General features: G+C 45.0%; 1 protein-coding gene across 46 annotated transcripts in view; it reads right to left on the bottom strand.

Annotated features, from left to right (window-relative positions):
- TNS1 (tensin 1) overlaps nt 1–22,421 on the bottom strand; it is a 330,451-nt gene that overhangs the window by 96,964 nt on the left and 211,066 nt on the right. For 34 of the 46 annotated variants that reach the window (XM_083727739.1, XM_083727772.1, XM_083727782.1 and 31 more), the window contains 7 exons: nt 17,649–17,698; nt 15,465–15,636; nt 14,618–14,668; nt 12,998–13,120; nt 9,770–9,834; nt 8,524–8,607; nt 7,513–7,625 (listed from right to left, as the gene is read on the bottom strand). In XM_083727739.1, the coding sequence (XP_083583865.1) occupies nt 7,513–7,625; nt 8,524–8,607; nt 9,770–9,834; nt 12,998–13,120; nt 14,618–14,668; nt 15,465–15,636; nt 17,649–17,698 (658 nt within the window). The remainder of the gene's footprint in view (nt 1–7,512; nt 7,626–8,523; nt 8,608–9,769; nt 9,835–12,997; nt 13,121–14,617; nt 14,669–15,464; nt 15,637–17,648; nt 17,699–22,421) is intronic. The other 12 variants (XM_083727750.1, XM_083727751.1, XM_083727778.1 and 9 more) reach the window with 1 other exon arrangement.

The raw sequence follows: 22,421 nt of genomic DNA, 5'->3' as shown, positions 1-22,421 counted from the left end.
TCTCAAACTCACGCCTCAACCGGTACGAAGCCCTCCTCCTAACCCCAACCAATGTTACCATTAAACGTGTCAACTCGCTAAACCCCGCTACCCTGCTACCCCTTCCCGATGATGGCACCCCACATCATGACTGCACCACCATAGTCCGCCAAGCTGAAAAGCCTCGTGAAGACTTAGATCATCTTCCCCTAGAGAATCCCGACCTAATACTGTATACTGACGGCAGCTCTAAAGTAATCGACGGGGTTAGAAAGACTGGGTATGCAGTGGTCACCGACTTCGAAGTACTAGAATCAAACCCAATCAACTCCCAGTACAGTGCCCAAGCCGCTGAGTTAATCGCGCTACTGCGTGCCTGCGAGATAGGTGAAGGGAAGCGGGTAACCATTTATACCGACAGTAAATACTGTTTCGGCCTGGTACACACAACCGGTCAAATTTGGCTCCAGAGAGGCTTTCTAACCGCCGCCGGGTCTCAAATCTCGCACGCCGCCCTAGTTGAGCGACTTCTCACGGCGATCCATTTACCTGCCGCTATAGCCGTCGTCCACTGCAAAGCCCATACCAAGGGTAGGGACTCAGTTTCTAAAGGAAACAGACGAGCCGACAAAGCCGCACAAATGGCTGCCCTACGCATTCCTAACAATGAATCCGAGTTTCAAGCCCTCCTGCAACCAGCAGACCTAGACCTTACAGAAATTTACAAATCTGCCCCAGAGGATGAAAAGGCTATGTGGGAATCGATAGGTGCCACCAAACAACAAGGCATCTGGGTCCTCCCCGATGGAAGAACCGTCCTTCCAAAGGCCTGGACTCCAAAAGTAGTGAGGATTCTTCATCAGCGGACACATTGGGGAAAAGGGAGATTAATGGAACATGTAATTAGATCTTGGTATGCACCCGGGATAGCTGCTGCCGCAGCAGCAGCATCAAAGAATTGCATTACCTGCCATCGCTTCAATCCGAAGCGTGAACCCAGGAGGCCACCGGGAGCCAGACCATGGGCCTTTGTCCCTTTTGAGAATTTGCAACTTGACTTTATTGATCTGCCCCAATGCCAAGGCTTTAAGCATGCTTTGATTATAGTGGACCAATTCTCCTCGTGGGTGGAGGGATTCCCTTGCCGAAGAGCTACCGCATCCGTAGTTGCCAGGGCCCTCCTACAGGATATTATTCCCCGCTATGGCATACCCCGACGCCTTGACAGCGACAGGGGAACCCACTTTACTGCAGAAGTGGTGCAATTAGTTGCCAAGACACTCCAAATTAGATGGGATCTCCACACCCCGTACCACCCACAATCCTCTGGCCAAGTAGAGCGCATGAACCAGGAAATAAAAATACAGTTGGGCAAACTTTGCAAGCTCACTGGCCTAAAATGGGTGAATGCACTCCCACTGGTCCTTCATAACATCCGCAGCGCCCCAACCGAACGTTTGAAACTCTCTCCATTCGAACTTTTATTCGGGAGGCCTCCTCCCGTCTACAACACTTTATTCCCACTCTCAGAACTGGAGCTAGGAGAAACAGAACTTACTAATTATGTTATTCAGCTCCAGACACAATTACAACGTCTCCACCGCTACGCGGCCATCGAGGGACAAAACCTGCCCATCGACGTCCATGCTCACTCCTTCCACCCTGGTGACTGGATTCTCGTCAAGGTCTACCAGAAAGAACCACTCCAACCCGCGTGGGAAGGCCCCTACCAAGTACTCTTGACCTCGCCAACCGCCGTGAAAGTAGGTGAGAAGTATTCTTGGTTACATCATACTAGATGCAAGTCCTCACCCCCTCCACAGGAGACGGAAGAAAGCAACGGTGAGGACTTCACATTTTCGACTCCACCTACTCCACCGACCTCATATATTGACGACGACGCTCAACAGACCGGACCAGCAGATCGGGGCCAAGGTCGGGCTCAACAGACCGGACCAGCAGATCGGGGCCAAGGTCGGGCTCAACAGACTGGACCAGCGGATCGGGGCCAAGGTCGGGCTCAACAGACTGGACCAGCGGATCGGGGCCAAAGTCGGGCTCAACAGACCGGACCAGACACCGCGACATCCAACTGGACGTCCGAAATCGTCCCAGATACCAACACCATTAAGCTACGTTTCAAACGCGGTGACAGCCGCGTTTGACAGCTTCCTTCGTTTGACAGCTTCGCTTTTGACAGTTCATCTGACAGCTTCATTTGACAGCTCCATTTGACAGCTCCGTTGACAGCTTCCTTCGTTTGACAGCTTCGCTTTTGACAGTTCATCTGACAGCTTCATTTGACAGCTTCATTTGACAGCTCCGTTGACAGCTTCCTTCGTTTGACAGCCTCGCTTTTGACAGTTCATCTGACAGCTTCATTTGACAGCTCCATTTGACAGCTCCGTTGACAGCTTCCTTCGTTTGACAACTTCGCTCTTGACAGTTCATCTGACAGCTTCATTTGACAGCTCCATTTGACAGCTCCGTTGACAGCTTGCTTCGTTTGACAGCCTCGCTTTGCAGCCCTCATTCGTTTGCCCCACACGCATCTACACCATGAATCTGGCCTACGCCGTTCTTCTTCTCGCCGCCATATCCTGGGTCACTCTCACATCATCAGACCACTGCACAGGGTTGCAAACAGACTATCACTTCTTGGACTATCATGAGGTCGAGACGGGAAGGTCTAACCCTGATCGAATGGGGGACTTTGATTTCTGCCTTCCAGAGTCTCGAGTCTTACTGCGCCATTCTTTAGTACCCCGACTCGCCAACGACGAATACTGGGAACTTTTCGTCCGAAACAAGGACCTGCGCCGTATCGGGTCCGCGGCCCTCACTCTGGACCACTCCTCTTACCGGCTGACCTGCCAAAACGGGACTTATCTTCTCTACGCCAACGGAGAGATCTCCCACAACCCGAACTGGACCGAAATCGAGATAGGAGGGGCCTCCCACGTTTATACGGACTCAAATCACCCCTCTGGAAACTTGATTTTCGGGTTCCAGTGTCTCCTCTCCACCCCAGAAACCCGGAAGTCTCAACTCCAGGGACTCTGCCTGCGACGATTCTGCTGCTTATGGAACCTAGGGGTCACTCACGAGTGGAAAGGGGCTGAATATCTCGAAGGTTGGCATCATCCTATACACCCTTCACGCCCCCCCTCATGGGACCACGTCGGACCCCTGAGATGCGGCGGTATCGCCAGGGATAGGCGACTATTAAACACTACTGACCCACTCCACCCAGTCGGCACGGCACCTCGACAATTCGGCACTGACTCTGCATTCCCGGGAGAAGACCTCCTCTCATCCTGGGAGCAAAACTCCTACATTAAACTTCTCAGTCAGGTGGCAAAGGAAGCACCCTACCCAGACTGCTGGATCTGTGCCCACGCGCCTAGCCACCTCCAGCAGAGTCTCCCACTAGTCCCAGTGCCAGTGACCCTTGAACAATTCCGTTCCGGAAACGTTACTTCCTGGAACCTAACGGCGCTCAACTTGACACATCAATATCTCTATCTCACCGGCCCTACGAAGGGGCCCCTTTGCCGCAGCTTCTCCGGAGAAGGAACCTTCATTGGATCTAGTACATGTTCAAACACTCTCGAAATCCTGCCCACTGGCCTGGTCACCGTCACCAGTGCAAGAGAGTCTCGGACTTTCCCTAACCTTACCGTCGCCTGGGCCGCTGCCGTCGGACACCCCTTTAACTGGAGACCCCAACCCTCTGACTCCATGCTGTTGCAAACCTTTGCCTCCGGCAGAATGGAATCTTACCTCAGCGGCCTATTCTGGGTGTGCGGACACCGTGCATATACATGGGTGAGCCCACACATGTCCGGATCCTGCTTCGTCGGCTACATTGTCCCCGGAATTAGGATCGTCCCACATCTACCCCCCGGAAGACAACGGAATAAAAGGGAGCAAAAGGAGTTGTCAGATCTGTCAGATGTTGCTGCAAATGGAGAGACCGTAGGCCGAGCACTTTTCCCGGCCTACGGTGCCGGTTCAAACCATGTGGATATCCTTCGACTCACCGACATCCTCCTTAAGTTTATGCAGGAGGCGACCCAGATCACGGACTCTCTCATGTCGGAACTAACCGAGGTAAGACAGATGGCCTTACAGACGAGGATTGCTACGGACTTCCTCTTGTCTAGTCAAGGAGGCACCTGTGCCTTAATAGGCACCGAGTGCTGCACATACGTGACTGACCAGACCTTAAACATAACTGGGCATTTGAACAATATTCACGAGTTAGCAGGGAGGCTACACGATATCCAACATGAGGGACTATCCGATGTGGACCTGTGGGGATGGTTACCCAAGTTGGGCTGGCTCCGACAATTATTGAAAGTCATGCTGCTCATCGTCTTGACCGCTGGTCTTTGTGTGTCTATTTTATGTTGTACTGTGCACTGTATTAATCCCTGCTGTTCCCTCCTCCGCCTCCGCCACCCTGCCTCGCCTAACTCCTTCTCTCTTCGAGCCTATTCTCGTTCCCAACATACCCCCACCTTCCCCGACTATGTACAGATGAGGCATCTGGGAGAAGGGGAATATGAGATCACAGAAATTTAGCGTTCCTGTGGTGCGGAGAAAGGATTTGCAAGTTCCTTCAGAACTTTGATGCAAATCTATCTCCGAATGGGGGACTGATACGGATCGGAAAGGGGGGGGGTACCTTCTCTGCCCCTCTCCCTTGAACAACCGAGGCGATGACCTCTAGGGTATCCCCGTTCACCCACCCTCAGTTCCCCTCACCGTCGCACAAGCACCACACCTTCCCCAGAACCCCTTTCTACCACGAGCGAAATAAGCTCGAATATATGAATGTATTCTCTTATCTTTTCCTATGGCTATTTGCGCTCCATACTCAGAACGAGTAGACCGGGCGCTCCTGTATCTCCGCTTATTCCTATGGCTGCGTCTTGGCCAATCACAGCCATGCATTCGTACTGCAGGAGCTAGCTCAGGCAGCTTTGCACGCCTCATTGAACCTACTGACAAGCTGTTGACGGCCCCCCACTGTGAGAACAATGGATCCGAAACTAGAGAACTCGTAAAACTGTCAAAATGTATCCATTCCTGTTACAATGTATCCATTTTGTTTCCGCTTTTGATTACCAATACCAAATAGACCGAATCACATAGGAAACCTTTGGAAATTCACATAAAATCAACCACAACTCCGATTTCTTTGCTCTTGGTGTCATTCAACTCAGCCCCTTCTGGACTCCATGATGTGATCCCTACTTCCATAATCCCCGGAGCGGCCAGGCACGTACACAGGAACTTCTTAATCCTGTCAGATCGCTTCGCATAACCCTTTCCCCGGGCAATACCAGGTGGCAGACGATGCATATCTATGACCCTTTGTCCTGCCACCACCGGTACTTGATAAACGATTGTCTATGTGTATTTCTCGCTCTACATATTTCCCCCTCCCTTGTCTCAAATGTAAATGAGTGTAACCCCACCTTTTCTCTGAGACACTCATGACGTGTGTAATATATTCATGATGCAATCCGTAAAACCCAACCCTCCCATAATGAATTCATGACGTTTCGTGCACTGTATTCTGGGACTTGGAGGGAACTTTTAAAAGTTTATGTCGCCCCACTCTCGGGGTTCAATCTCGTCTTGAACCTGTTGGCCAATAAACTTGGATCTTCGGCAGTTTGCTCCTGTCTCCGGCTGAGCTTCTTTCTTCCGCAAGAATCCACGGACTCTGTCCGATTGGCTGGGTGGCAGGGTAAATACGCACCCAGATTTCCGTAACAGACTGTTGCAGCAAAACCAAAGAAGAGTCTTGTGGTACCGTGTGTGTATCAGTTCCTATGCTAAAGAATAAATGGACACAAATCTGGCATCCAAAACAGCAATATAAGCCAGTACAGTAACATTTCAATCTGCCAGGACACTCTGCAACTCATCTTAAAGTGGAAGTACTTGAAAAACAAGCGGCTCCAACATGAAACTGCCTGACATCATCATCATCATCCTTTTACTCTTTCTCCCTAAGGATATCAGTGGTGTGCAATAAAAACAGTAAAACAATATAAACAAGCAACAGCAAGGGGGTGGGGGGAAGTTCAGTGTAGTCAAAGTAACTAGGAGAAACCAGAAATTGTAATAATAATTACACAATAAGAAAAAATAACCATGTTGGCTCATGGGGAAAAGCCCAAAATCCTTATTAGAGGAATGCCTTAATAGGCCAACCAAATTGCCACAAAATTCCAGGTGCAACCTAAAACCTGTATAGCAGCTAACAAAGCCTCATCTGAACTTCCACTACAGCCTCCCACATTCTGCTTTAAGACTGTGATCAGATATATTCTCTTCTCTATCCCCACTCTGTTTACCATGAGCTGATGAATAGATCTGGATACATCAGAAGATTGCATACTATTTTGAGACATTCTAGTTGGCCTAATAAAGGTATTAGACTGATATGGATTTTGGAAGTTCAGCTCCGTTCATTTGGATCTGAATAGAGTTGATGTTTTCCTTCCCCTCTACAGATGTTAATTAGCGTGGCTCTGTCAAGTGGATTGTTTTATCACCTAACACTGCTGTTGTAAAGAGTAGCTGTGCTGATCTTGCAGGCATTCTAGCTCTAACTGAATTGTCACTATCTGCACTGTTTTCTATTCCAATTCCTTCTGATCTCACTACTTACAATCCCTCCCCCATATGCATATACATACCTGCCAAGTAAATGTTACATTTCAAGCATCTGATGCATAGGTTCTAGTTCATACAAGTTCATATCATAATAAAAATTAAGGTGACACAAAACTGTTGTTCCACTGCTGTGCAGTGTCTTAGGGTCATGATACACAAGTAGAGGGAACACTAGAAATTACATAGCAGGGTTGTTCTTATGCTCTTATCAAACATCCTGAGCTGGAATTGAATAACTGCAAGAATATTCGGCCCAAGGATGTTAAAATGGATTTTACTGCAAGTAGGTGGATGAATCTGAGCTGACTTGGAACATGTGAGAACAACTGCTCCAATTCCATGTGATAAAACCAACAGAAGCTGCCAAAATAAGATGCTGAAAGCAAGAGCAATGGGTTAAAGGAAGACAGTTGTGGCTGTGACTGGCCCTATTGTGTTGCAGTATAAGGTGGTAAAACAAACTGCACAACTTCAGGTAGACATGTAGGACACCACTTCTGAATCCTCCTCCAGATAAAAAAGGAAGAAAAAGAAATCTGTGTAAACAGAAAACTAGCATGTCAAGGAGAATTGTTCCTAATGTGCCCTTTCCTTGATTTGGCTTTCTGCTTGCAAGAAATTTGCAATTAAAAAAACATGATCTGCACCCTGCATTCTACAATAGCACAGTCTGTTCTATCTACTGAATATTCTGTCACTTTGTTCTTCTGTATCTGTCAGTCCGTAGTGAGAATTACAAATTATGGGATTCCTCATCAACTAAGTGACATTGTTATCTTTCAGCCTCGCGACAGCTATGTTTGCATGATGTTGGCTGGGTTGGAAAAGGCCAGTTACCTCCTTGAGACTCAAAGTTGGGAATGCCATGCATGATGACATGATGCAAGAAGAGGGGCTTGTTGTTCATTTTGATGGTGCCGGACAGCAGACCACTGAAGTAGTGGACATACCTAGGGAAGAAACCACAAGAGTAGTCAGGAGGTGAGTTGGAGCCTCTTAAAAGACTAATGCTTCAATAAAGAAAAGTTGCCCTCTGTAAACAGTGTGAAACTATTCTCTCATAGTGCTTTATACTAAGGTCTCAGCCACAAGTCTCTAAATCTGCTTGTTTTTTAAAACGTGCTTCATGATTTTCTTAAGATATCTCAGAAGCCGGCATGAAAGATTTTTGCTCAGCAGAACTTGTCTGGAATTAGTGTGTTGCCTTCCCTGGCTTTAGGCACTGTAGGGCCTGTTTTTGAATAATCTGCCTGACAGGTGTTGGCACAAGTTTGATTCTTTTTAGCCTTAATATTCTGGAGTACCAACCAGATTTACATTTGGTGTCAAATCTTGCTAGTGCAGTTCTGGGCTTGGTTCTGATTTATTTCAAGGGTCTACAGCAGAACGACTCATTCCCTGTTCCACTTTATTTGCAGGCAACTGTTTTCAGACATGAAAAATGTATTTATATTATGTAATGCAAAGTTCATATTTTGATCATATTTTGATGTTGGAACGCCCTTTAAAAAGGAGAGCTTATGCTGAGATGTCGGTAGTGGCTACAACACAGAGGAACATTTGCCCATTAAAAACCAAAGACTCATCATGACTGGCTCCAGCACCACCTAGTGAAACTGACTGAAAATACACTGCAGGCCTAATAGGTATCTTACTTTCAGAAATTCAACACTAAACAGTGTTTTTTTGCAACATGAGAAACATCCTGAGCTTTGATATCTACACTATGATAGCCATAAAGACACCCATTCTGAATGTCTCACAACGAAAGCAGTCTTTTCCATGAAGCTCACAGCCCACACTCAATAGAAGGTGGAAAACCCTCACCAGCCTGCCCTCCATACTAACCTCTTCTGCGATGGCTGCCCCACCGGGATCACCTTGTCCTCATAGAACCGCTTCATGGCAAACCGGTCCAGAGCTTGGTCTGCACTGTGGAATAAAGAAAAGAGTTTGGCACAGACATATTCCATGCAAAAGGGGGGAACGTTTGTAGCTGAGCTGGAAAAAAAGAGAGGCCCCAAGTAAGAAGAGGTTTCTTCTTTCTTCCCCAATAATTGGTATAGGGAATTTCAATAGGGATTTCAGGCTGCAATCCCAGGTCAGCTAACATGCTGCCCTCCATATATTGCTGGAGTCCTTTGACCCTTGCCTATTGGCCATGCTGAGTGGGGCTGATGGGAGCTGCAGCCCAATAACGTCGAGAGGGCACAACATTGCCTATACACACCCAACTGGGAACAAATCCAATTGAATTCAGTGGGGGTTCTGAATAGACACGCATGGCATGGGTTATCATGCTGCCAAATGTTTTGTTTCAAATGAAAAATGATGACATTTCTAGGCATCCTATCAATAAGTTAATTGACTGCATTGGCCAATTGACTGTATTGATGCAATAAGTCAACTGAAGTACTGATGCAATAAGCCAATCCTCAGTAGAGCAATGCATATATCACAGATTTATGTTTCTTTCTCTAGTATAGAACATATATAATACTGTCACTTACTGGAGATTCTGCCTCAACTTGTAGAACAGGAAATGTGTTATCAGCCTAACTATAACAAACTTTTTTTCTTTTTACTGACCCCAACTCAGTGGCCCTAGTGCATGTTCTCATCCCTCTTTGTTGGCCTTGTCCTCCAGTCACTCTCTCTGGCCACCTCCCTTCAAGCTCATTCCCTGGAGAATTGGCCAGCAGGAAGCTTCATTGGGGCCCTTCGTTCCCATATAAACCAAGCAGAAAGCCTTTCTCCAGAAGCCAAAGCGCTGTGGGAAACTTCTCCCACTCACAGAAGAATGGCCAGACAAGAGCTATTTCCCGTTAGGTATTTTGTGTTCTATAGAACAGTTCTATAATCACCACCAGTTTTGAAGTGCAACGAGAGCACGATTGAAGTGCATGTATTAGGATGGGTGATCTGGGACTTTGCTTCAAGAATGTACATTCCAAGGTCGTTTTCTGGACTGCTATGATCAAAACAGACATGCTAAAGTTGCAGAGACTCCAGAATAGCCTGTTCCTTCTTCCACTTTATGTCTCACCACTAAAACTATGGTCTTCACCACCCTCTTGCAACACAGCTCTCTTACCTGGCTGAAATGTTGCTGTAGTGCATGTAGGCAGCAATGACTACTCCTGTCCGGCCTCTATTCCCCTGCAGAAGACATAAGCAACACAAGTGGTTTAGAGTGACCAGTAAGAAAGTCTTGTAAAAGAGAAAGCAGCCATCCATCTCCACTAAAAAGTCTGATATCTCCAAAGTGAATAGAACAACAATATCCAATCCATGTCGGTTTTGCCTATGTACACTTATTTCCAATCACTCTGCATTCTTTTTATTTAAAAAGTCACACAAAAAGGTGCATTTAAATACCTATTTAAAAAATGTGTTTTCTCTCGAAGTGCACATTTGCAAATGTAACTTGCTACATTTTTGCACCAAGAACTCTTGTCAGAACATTCAGGAAACATGAAAGGCTGTGGGCAATTAAGTTCCAATCTACATGTTGGTCCGGAAGGTCCAAATCAGGTCAATTCATATCGGCATTTGCAAAGGTTTAATTTCTCAAGCATTCCATGGAACAATGTCCTACTGATATGTCCAGGCTTTGAGAGGAGCAGGCTCCATTCAGACCAGGCAGCCTATTACTGGAAATTAAAAGAATCAAAGGTTATGTTGGCTGGCAGGGAGAAACCGGCTGGTTGATTCCGCTTCACTCTCGATTACTCCTTACAAAGCATTTTCCACCAGGAAGGAAAGGCCAGTCAATAGATGTCGCTGTTCCCTTTGACACCAATTGACCTGTGGGGAATCTAAGAGGCCGTTAGAGAGCTCTGATTTTGCGGCATCCTCTCATAAACCCAATCTCCACGTTGTGAAGAAAAGGCTTTTCAGAGGAAACTGGTGCACCCACTGTCATACCTCAAAGCACAAACTACTCAAGCCAGGGAGCTATTTTAAAATGAGAAAGCTGCTGTAGTACAGTGAATAATGGAGATCTGTGCACTTCACCCTGAAACCATTGGTTATTATGTTTATTATTTCTATCTATAGTCCAGTCTTCCTCCCAAAGGAGCCCAGGGACACCCTACCCAATCCAGCCCTTGCACTGCCTTCCCAAAGCCAGGTAAGGGAAATGCCAGGCTTTGGAAGGAGGTGCAAGGCTCTGGCAGGATCCCAAAGTCCTCCCACCTCCTTTCCGAAGGTGGGAAACACTAACTAGGCTTTGGGAAGGAGGAGTGGACTCTAGGACCCTATCAGAGCCCTCATGCCTCTTTCCCAAAACCCAGCAGCTCTCTGGAAGGCAGCACAAGGGTCAAATATTGCTGAGAGCCCTTGGGCCATGTATTGGACCACCCTGACCTGGAGGGTACAACATAAGCTAGCTGTGCTTCAAACAATTCTCTCTCTCAATTCAACTCCAGTGCTGGAAGCTTGAACAGTGAAGAAATGGAGGGCAAGGAAGTACATTGGGGAGAAGTTAGCACCAACATCTATGTACTCTGTTTCAATTTTTAAAATGGGTGTCACCCCAATCCTGCTCCATAAGCAAGCTGGGCAGATTCACAAATAAGCATGGCTGTCCTGTTGCATCTAGTATGACTCTGAATCTGTTGTCAGGGTCTATTTTGTTTTATCTGTTGTACTTAAAACTGCGCGCAGAGTTTGTTCTGATCAATCCAAAGCAGGTTACAGCATGAAAACATAAAACACAATTCAATACAATACAGCAAAAACATAAAAAGGGACCAAAACTCAGAAATAAGCACTGAATTAAAAACTTAAGTGGCGGATAAATTGCATTGAACGCCCAAATGGCCTGGGGAAAACAATAACCTTGCTGGATTGATTTGGCCTTAAGATCCTGGTTAATAAGTTGGCATTAAGTCATATTTCCCCATTTTGGACATGATGTGAAACTGCAATGTAAACTGAACAGGATCAAGGGATCAATGGCTTAATTATGGTTTTTAAACCCAGGAAAATCACATCTGAAAAAGCCATCAGAGTTGGATATCATCAGCATACTCATGCCACCTCATTCCAAAAATCTCAAGCAATCTCTCCAAAGGGGTTCCATGCAGATTTCAGAAAAAAGGACTACACCACCAACAGCAGAAATCCAAAGGCAGTAGAAAGCCCCAAACTATAATCTAAAAGGTATTTGATTAATCTTCCACAGTTATCTGATGCATGTCAAATCCATATGCATTTTCATCACAGAAGTCTAGTGATCTATAAAGATATGCTTCCTTCTCCTTTCACAACTTGCTAAATACCTAATCCCCATCCAACTCCCATCTTTACTCCCATACTATCCTTCCAATACTTTTATACCCGTTATACTTTCTGATTCCCATTACAGGCATAGAAGAAAACTGCTTCCTTTTTCCACTGCTTGCATTTCTGACTGAAGTTTAATGATCTGAACAAAATAGCAAGAGTCCTTTTATAAGCAACAACACTCTCCATCCTCATACATAAGCAATGAAAGGAATAAAATGTCCAAATATAACAACAATGCAAATATGACCATTAATGCAATACCAGCAGTGTCAGGGCTAGTCCTACCATTAGGCAGAGAAAGACAGATAATGAGGGCAGGGAGGTACTGGAGGAGAGATCTGTGTGCACCACACAGCCTGCATGTGCCTTCTGTGAAGCCACTCTACTGCCCTCAGCTGCCATGGAAAAATAAAATTCACTTGCCAGTCCGGCCATGTGTGTTGGTCATAGGCTTGCTAAAGGGAGGGTGGACTTTCTTTCCCATCTGCTACTAGGCCAGGTTGCACTAATGTACAAAACCCCTGCAAAGGTTAGGCAATGGATACCTGAAGGCTTGCTTGACCGTGTGTGTCCTAAGCCAATCACTGAAATGAACTGGGGGAGCATATTAATGGTCTCCCATAGACCAGAAGCACAGATTATGGCAATGAGGACTCATGCCTTCCATGTAGTAGGCCCTATTCTAGGGAATTCCTTCCCATTAGAAATCAGGTGGGCATCATCCCTGGTAAGTTTCAGGTGCCAGGTTCAAATGGTGTTGTTATTATTATTATTATTTATTGAATTTATATACCGCCCTATACCCGGAGGTCTCAGGGCGGGTCACAGAATAAAATCAGAATATAAAACCACAAAGTATATAATCAAAATAAAAACAACCAAATAACCCCCGCACCCCAAAAACACACACATAGAAGTGAAAAACAAATGGCTATCATTTAGACAGCCAGCTATCCTGTCCTTTCCAACTAAGCAGAGGAGGGAACCACGTGGAAACTCTGCAGGGAAAACTCCTTCGCTTCTCTCTCACCTTATTATGCAGAACCACCACATTGTGAGGATCAGCATTGAGCCACGTATCCATGGCCTTGCAGATGCTGCATATCTTCTCCAGAGCAGGTGTGTGCAAGTCAGGCCATCCAAAATCCAGCACCTGTGGTAGAAGGAGAGCAGACGTTTCCAAGCAAGAGGAAGACGAAGAAGAAAGGAAAGTATTAAAGAAGATGAAGATTCCTCCCCCGGTACACTTTTGGTTAGATGTTGCTATTGAACAAAGGTATCCCAGTTTTCCCTGAAAAAGACCCTGATGTTGGGAAAGATTGAGGGAACAAGGAGAAGGGGACAACAGAGGATGAGATGGTTGGACAGTGTTCTCAAAGCTACGACCATGAGTTTGACCAAACTGCGGGAGGCAGTGGAAGACAGGAGTGCCTGGCGTGCTCTGGTCCATGGGGTCACGAAGAGTGACTAAACAAGAAGAGTGACACGACTAAATGACTAAACAACAACAACAAATCCCAGTTTTGAAGGCCATTAGGCAGGATGAGGCTAGCTCAATTCAGGCACAAGATTCTGAGGCAGTGTGAAAGGATAACAAATTCCCATAGTACTTCATGGCATAATCCACTTTACAGAGTTTTGAGGCTTGGTTTATATGGAAAGTTGGGGAGCTCTGAGCACATTCCTTAGGAACATCTCAAGAGCTTCCAGCAAAACTTTGCAAAGGCCATATTTTTCATACAGAACTGCCAATGCTAACAACCTTCATTGATGAATAATTGGCCATCCTACAGTATGGATCTGTGTGCATACTCATGTGTTGACTACGAGCATGACTGCCTCTGCCAGGTGCTCACAAGGCAAGCCACTATTATCTCAGCCTCGGCTTCTACCCTGCTCTGAAACAGGGAGATAATAATATTGACCTACTGTACAGGATTGTTCTAAAGATTGCTTAGATGAAGTACTTTGAACACTATCAAAAGCTTATATACGGTAAATGCTAGGTTGAATTCAGATCCCAATTTCCAATACTTTTATCTCATCTTTTTGCTTTGCTGTGATTTGCTTGCAGAAGGAAACCACTTCCTATCTCTGTCCCAGAAATTTCTAGGAGATTGGTATTTTGCCCCTGGCTCCCCGCCTGACTACAACTTGCCAACCTAGCAATAGCAACCTGCTACCACTGTCCTTTGATACATGTGGTGGCAAACCTACAACATTAGCTGTTCCTTCAGAGAAGAGGCAGGCAAAGTATTTCAGCCATGTGCCTGGCTTTGGATGGATGAACAGCTTCTTTGGCAACCAAAGACAGCAGCAGCATAGTTGGATTAGTGGACAAAACAAACATGCAGAGAGAAGTACACTTACAAAAGGCTTAAGGAGCAGCACATTAGAGGGAACTCCAAAAAGCAGAATGGGAACAACTCAGGCAGTCCCCTCTGAGACTGAAGCCTAGAGCCAAAAACTACATACAACCGAGGGGAAGTAGATCTGGAGGTTGAATTGTAGCATGTTTAGGTTCATAGAGTTATATAGCTGGAAGCGACCCCGAGTATCATAGAGTTTTCTTCCCCAACCTGTCATAGATATCTCTCTTTCACCCTTTCCACCAAAAAACATGATTTATCAATAAGCATCTCCATCTTACCTTGGAATGGAGCTTGCTGATGTCATGCCTCTTCTCTGACAGGTTAAAAAGCTAGTGGATGGGAAAGAAATAAACCATGTTAGGAGAGTTGGTTGATGAGGTGGAGGCCTGTGGGCAACAATATGATAGAAAACTCAATGGGAGCATCAACTACAGGATTCCAAGGCTATGCCATGTTTCTCTCCTCCCCCCCCCCAACCACAAACACACACATGAGCATGTGCTTCCTCTTCCTGGAATTGCAAGCACGAGTTGTACACTTCTTCTTCTTCTTCTTCTTCTTCTTCTTATTATTATTATTATTATTATTATTGATTTTCAGAGTTAGCTCCATGTACTGCTTAGGCACCCATATATTTTCTGCAATTTACTTGAATGGAAAATGAAATGGATTTGTGAATGAGGTGGGCTTTCAGGATTTTGAAGCTGCCAGCATTATGTTAACAACAAAAATGAGTGGCATTCAACTAAGGTTTGCTCAGAGTAAACCCATTGCCATTAATGAACATAACTAAGTCTTCTTTGAGTAAATCCTAGTTGAATACCACCCAGTGGACAGAATCAGCAGCGTTGTCTGAGGCGAAAGGGGTTTAGAGATGTTGTGACACAAAACCACAATGAAATTTTGAAAAGTAGAAATCAGTAAAGAAGGGCTTCATCAATGACCAGGGAAATGAGTTAGGTCTAGACCAATTACAAAAGAAAGTCTAGACTTCTTTAATATGGTGCATTTGTGGGAAATAGAATATAGCTAATGATGTCAGAATTCAATGCTCACAGAATGCAGTTGCTCCCACCATTTTTCTGAAAACAGTAAAAATGAATTAAAATATCCCACACTTATTACCAGGTAACTGTCCCCATGCTTGGATTTCAGCATCTGTGCCACCTCCTTCAGGTTGCTAGAGAAGGTCTGCTCCTCCGACAAACTTGCAAAGTTGACAGCAATTATCCGTTCTGTGACATACACCAGGTCTAGTTCACAAGTATCCTCCATGGCCTGGTTTAGGCTCAAGCTCCTAGGGCAAATAGAAGCAACTAAACCATCAATGGCAGAGAGGAAAGAACAAAGGTATAAAGATGGGAAAGTCTGTCTGTGTAAACTTCCCCTAGCACTGTTTGTGCAACTGTGTGCATGTATGTGTGTGTCATCATTTTACTTTACTTGCACTTGTCTGTTGTGCAGCCAAGCTTCAACACGGCAAGGGAAGCCCATGAAGTCCCAAGTGAGCGGGTGGAGCAAGCAACCATTGCTGCTGCTATTGCTGCCACCAGCACCTGGGGTGAGGACAGAATCGAGAAATATTCCAGCAGGCTGGTGGAGCAATCAAAGCAAGTAATCTGGAGCAGGACTTTTTGCATGGCTGCCTGTTCTGTGGAATAGAATTCCTGTTGAGGTACAATAGGTGCCCACTATCTGCCCTTGCCAGAAACCATTGGATACATTTTTCCCCCCAGCAGGCTTTCCCAAAATGGGTTTTTGGCATGAGTATCTATTCTGCATTGTGTTAGTTTTATTTTAAATGTACCAGCTGTTTCCTCCCGGTTTTTGTTTATTGCACATCATCATGACACAACTGGGTGGAAGGTGATTAATAAACTATTATTATTAGCAGTAATAAATACACAAACTTGTTTCACTTTGCTTCTGCTGACAACTTTAGAGGACATTCGCAGGGTGTTTCAAGGGGGCTTCTGAACATTTTTTAAAGTGCAGTTGTTCCATGGAGATTTTAATTAAATCATCATGTGTGCTTATGAACACTTTTCAGGAGTAGGGCAATACTGTGGCTGCAAGGAAGAGAGACACCATTCTCAACATTCTCTTTGAGCTTTTCTTTCAATGGAATACTGCACAGCAGAATATGGTTCCATCGTGCAGGATGACCGGTGCAAAATGTGGAGAATGAAATCTGGGGATACCCAGAGACTGTAGCAACCAGAGAAACTGCTATGGGAATAATTCCAACCAAGGAATACAGCACCATAAAGAAGTATTGTTGCATAATGTCTATAAGTGCATGTGTGTTTGGAGAAGGGGAAATATTTAAGCCAAACACTGGATGTCAGCACTGACACCATGTAACGCAAGCATAGAGCCACAAGGAAACACATTTTTCAGCTTTTAACAAGCATCCTGAATTAAGAAACCCTTTGTCCAAAAATGTTTGTAGATTCAAGCACTGCCCTATTGTGCAGGATGTTAATATGCACCCTGAAAATAGTGTTCTGGCAATAACATAAGTAGGGAACAAAAAATGTCATTGCACCCTATTCAAGAGTAAGCCAGTAAGTGCTCTTTCTAAGAAGAAGCATGGGTGCATATGAAAAGGCTCCCTCCAGCATCAGAGGCAACATACTAGCTACTGGGAGAAAATAGCAGAAGAGAGTGACTGCCCTTTTCGGCTCCCAAGAGACATGCTGTTGGCCACTATAGGAAACATGATGCTGAACTAGATAGGCCTTTGGCCTGATCTCTTAGTGCTCTTATTATATTCTTAAGGTTACCCCTTTCAGTTCCAGTTACTCCTTTCAGTTACTCCTTGCCTTTCAGCTGGGAGCCATGCACAACATATCCTAAATCTCTGTGCCTTTAAATAAGAACAAAGCAGTATAACAGCAGATCTGAACACATGAACTAACATGTCAAATAACTATCTGGGGAAAACCCTACCCTAGTTTGTTTTTTTTTGTTGTTTTTAAAGTGTATTAGCTTTTGCAGATAAATATCTTGAACATGTGTTATCAATTTTAAGCAAGGCAGATATATCCATGGAAATAATGGAGGCAGTTTTGCATGTCCCTAATTATGAATAGAACAGTGGAAGAACACAAGAAGAGCCCTGCTGGATCAGGCCAAAGGTCCATTTAGTCCAGCATCCTGTTCTCACACTGGCCAAGCAGATGCCTGTGGGAAACGTGCAAGCGGAACCTGAACACAGCTGCGCTCACCTCACTTGTGATTCTTGGTGTTTTGAGTTTCACAAGAAAGACTCTCCGTGAAGTAGTCTTATCAAACACTGAGCCTTACCTTGAGGGTTTACGTCGTGCCTGGATAATTTTGGGGGACTTTGCAAACACCTAATAAAACAAGAGTGACAAAAGGGTGAGAAAGCATGTTACTGCAGTACTTGCTTCATTGTAGAGTGACACGTTCAGCGGGAATGGAAGCAACTGGTCTCCTTCCGCCTAGCTTCTAAGCCTGACCTGCCTAGCCTGACCTGGAAAATATCACTTTAAGGTGGCTCGATCAAAGATATTTACTGCTCCCACACACAAAATATCCCTGTTCTAGATATTTCATAGAAGCTCATTCTGGAACATCTGCATTTAAGGTTCTGGAGTTTCAGTTAGACTGCAACCTCCTTCTTTCCCTACTTCTCAGGTATTTGAATAGCCTTCAGTACTGCACCCTGCATTCCACCAAATGTTTACTTCACTGAACATCACCAATGGAGCAAATTAAGGATCTTTTTTCCATTTTACAGCTCAGCAAATGAAAGAGCATGCCCCTCAAAAAAGGAGGGTGGGGAGTGGGCTTTGCAAGCAAAATACACAAGTTAAATAATCTCTTTTTTTACAGTCACTTTCCAATATTGCTCCATGGAAGGAAAAGGGTACATCAGATTCCTGCCCAAAGAATACTTACAGGTGGCCCAACCTGACCTGGAAGTGAGCTCTGAGCTAAAATGTATTTAGATGTCAAAGGCTGATTCCATGAATTCCAGGGCTCCAAGTTAATTGCACAAGCATCCAAAGTGGGGGTGGCACAATTGGTAGATTGTCCCTCACACCCAATATGATGGAAGCCAAGGAACTGCATAATCCTTTACAAGGTTGCAAATGTTCCCTATATTGGCAACTGTAATGATACACAAAGTAAGAGGTGGGCTCCGGCATGCTCAGTCATGGCAGATGCTGGCACACACCTCTCAAATGATGCACCATAATCATTTGAGGCAGCCAACGTATCTTGTGTTGGTCTCAGTGAAGACTGAAAGGGCTTGCTCCTAGACAAACAGAGCAGCTACTCAGTCTTGGAGGGATGATTTCCACAGGTCTAATCCCATAGCTACTCCATCTTCAATCAAGGAGCAAGCGCTCTGAGGCAAACCACAAAGTCAACACACAAAATCTTATAGCACCCTTATCTTCTCTGCACTACCTCTCTAAAACTGTAAGGTTGTGACCACCCACAGTTTTGAGAGTATAGCCAGAAGGTACTTTTCATAGCTTGCTGTGGGTTGAAATAAGAACAACACTCGGGGTCAAGTATCACCACACAGCTCCTCTACTGTAAAGATTATCAAACTTTCAAAACAGAAGAGCCACTGTGAAATCTTAGTGTCTGAATTGAGGAGCATCCACAAGGATCTATGGAGCAGCGATGTGTTATGAAATAAATAATGAACAATAATTCTTTATTTCCAAACATATCCCCCGGGCTCCCTTGCCTCCTCCTGTTTTGAAATGAGGGATGGTGGAAGACATAATTTACTGGTGACAATTGAGCTCTGCACAGAGTGAAGATATCATTTGGCAGTTCAACAGCCTCTCAATAGAGCCAAATCCTGACAGCTGTAGTGGTGAAACAAAAGATCACGCAGCACTTATTGGTGGGCAAGGAACTACGTACAAAAGCCCCATGAGGAAAGAGTAAACAGGGAGATGAAACCAAGCAGGCAGTAAGGAGGCTGGGGAAGAGCTGTGAAATATTTATGCAAAGAGTAGACACTATCTTAACCTTCACAGCTAACTGATACATGTAAGGTGTAGTGGGGGGGAGTGATTTCTGTTGGGGCTGTTCTCTGTGCATGTATTTTCCTAGAGGAAAGAATATCTCATATCAATATGAAAATCTGCTGTTGCTCAGTACCTGTGCATCAGTTTGCATGTTGTAAGTGATAGTCCTATGTCTCCATCCACAGCATTCTTTAAAAATCTACTTACGAAATATCCCATATCCTAATGGCACTGTTACAGGTGCCACATAATACTTGCTCTGCACGTGGAAGAAATAAACCTTTCAGTGGAGCAGCACCCATACTTTAGAAGTCCCTCCCTCTTGAAATCAGGCCGGCACCTTTGTTGGGTTCCCCAAGGCATTTCCTTTAGGCAAGCCTATCCAGGCATGTAAAAGTTCCATGTGTTTTCTATCTGTTGACTTTACCAACCAATGACACAATCCTCTTGCCATAGGAGGGAGCTCTGTGATTGCTCCTGTCACAATCAAGGGCTGTTTAGGACAGAAACAGCCATATGACTCTGCAAAAGCCCAAGGCGAGATATGTCTCTTCCATTAAAGCTCAAACTAACAGCAAGCCTCATGCTCTTTTCCTCTGCAGAGACTCTGCCCCTCCACCAAAAAGAAGGAAAGAAAGATGGAGCGAGGGAGACGATGCATATTGGACAGAGGAAGAGAAAAACCACCTAACCCTTTTACCTGTGATAATTTTCAAGATCAGAATCATTCTTGCCCAGCTGTTTTCTTTGGGGTTTTTTACCCATGGTTTTTACCTATAGTGGAAAAGGTGCCCAGGCATTTTTAAAGGGGCTACCATTTGGGACTTCAGCTGTGGTGTTGTTGTTGTTGTATGACAGCTGATATATTGGTTTTCTGATAGCTTATGTTTTGCTTTTATTGAATGTGAAAATTATTTCTAATTGTTGTTGTTGTGCGCTATCCTGGGATCTGTTTCAATAAAGGCTTTTTTTAAAAAAGTGGCATAGGCATGGGTATAGCTAAGTAAATAAAAATACTTAACTAGCTGACCAATTGTGTGGCAGATAGCTCAACACTGACCCCCCCCCCCATACAAATCCTGGCTATGCCCATGGATATGAGGACCCTGTTTGTCTTCCTTTACAGGTGAAAAAGCAGACTGCTTCACCTCCAGTGTTACACATCCCAGGCTGATTTTGCTTCTTCTACTTTAGCAGAGGAAAAGGAGCACAGAGCACCACACAATGCCTTGACGGAGCCTGCTGTAGTCTGAATTCCTTGGTCCTACTAGCAGAGATAATTGGCTAATTAGCAGCCGGGGGTTTACAAATACATGGGGGATCAAGGCCCTAACAAGGATCATTAGGAGACTATTTATCAAGCTGGACAGAACAAAAGCCACCAGGGATTGAAGAGGAGGAGAACTGCAGGAAGTAATTTAAAGGCTGCGTTGAGTTTCATTTTCTCGAAAGTCAGTCAAGATAATAGCAGCAGCTTGGAAGGCTGGTGGACTAGATATTAATGCAAGGCCAGTTTTACTGCACAAGCACATAGGCTGCAATCACTACCATGAAGATACTGAAGAGCCCTTTTCCAGTCAAGGTATTTGCTCCGATTCAATGACAGTAAATTTCCTCAGGACGGAATCTGCTAGCCTTCATCACATCTGTTCAGTTAAGACAGGTCAGGGCTTCTGTCCATCACTGAAGGTAGGAAAAGCTATGGAGTGCTAGGATCACCTATAATTTATCTGTGGTGTCAAGGGAATATCTGCTAGGCAGGTTTTCAGGCACCGTCTTGTCACAGCTATGTCAGTGTTGTGGCAGGACAAACTGTTCCAGGACTGAATATTCCCATGTTCAGAAGACATAATTTAACTGTTCCCAAGGTTAGATCAAGGCCATGGGGATGGCTTTAGTACATGCACTGCATTGTGCCCGGCACAATCAGCACCATGGACAACTGTGGGGTGTGTATGAGGAAAAGTGTTCACCGCACATGTTTAATGCACATCAGTTCTGTGCAAGCTGTGAATGGCTCCATTCACTCCACTATCACTTGAAACTAGTAATTTAGATCTCAATGTTGCCAAGTGTAGCATTCCAGAAGATGAATCACAACCACTCCTTTTAACGAATGACCTGCCAGTTAACCGGCTTCTATTAGATGGAGATTTGGCTTAGTTTTGGACAATACATTAGGGTTTAGTTCACCTTCTATATACACACACTGGGTTGCTCTAACAACTGGGGAGCCCCAAAGGTATGTTCTCCATTTGGCACATGTGGCTATTTTCCCCAAACCACACCCACCTTCCCCACACCTGGCCTTATATGTGACATCAGTTGTCGTGCAGGCAGAGGCACAGCTGGGGGGGCAGATCCCAGCAGAAAGCAGGACTGAACTTCCTGCCCATCAGCTGATGCATGGGGAAGTTTTCCTCTGCCTGAATCCTCCACGAGCAGATTTGTATCCCCTGCCCATCAGATGATGCACAGGGGCCCCAAAGGGTCCCCAACTCAGACCAATTGTACAATAGCCACTGTTTCTTCATGTGTAAGATGCTGCACACTACAGAGAAGTGAAATCTTCTGTGTTCACAAAGAGGGCATGCAGTCTTGATAAACCTTTTTAACCAAGGGGTTCATTAATTGGAGAGGGGCTAGAAGGTGCAGATAGATTATAAAATGCAGGCTTTGCCCTAACGTAAGAGATGGCTTACGTTACGTTAGATAGCTAACTTCTTTTGCAGCATCAGGTTTTGGAAAAGTGAGAGTAGAGCACACTAACCTTCGCTACGGTACGACTGATATATTGCTCTAAGATGATATCCTAACTAAACACTTTTCCAAGATTTTTCCAGGATATTTAAAAGCCACAATCTCAAAGCACTCAGAATAACTGGAAAGACTAGTTTGGTCTGTGTGTGTGTGCGCGCGCGCGCACACACACACACACATGCACTGAATAATCCATGCAAAGGACAACCATATAAATCTGGCCTGTTTAGCTCAGTGTTACGTGCAAGTGAGAGCAAAGTCTTGCCAGAGCATGCTACAAAACTTTGGATGCAGGGAGTTT

This window comes from Podarcis gaigeae, assembly GCF_964106915.1.
Source record: "Podarcis gaigeae genome assembly, chromosome: 1".
NCBI lineage: Eukaryota > Metazoa > Chordata > Lepidosauria > Squamata > Lacertidae > Podarcis > Podarcis gaigeae.
This window is presented reverse-complemented; position numbering and strand designations above follow the sequence as displayed.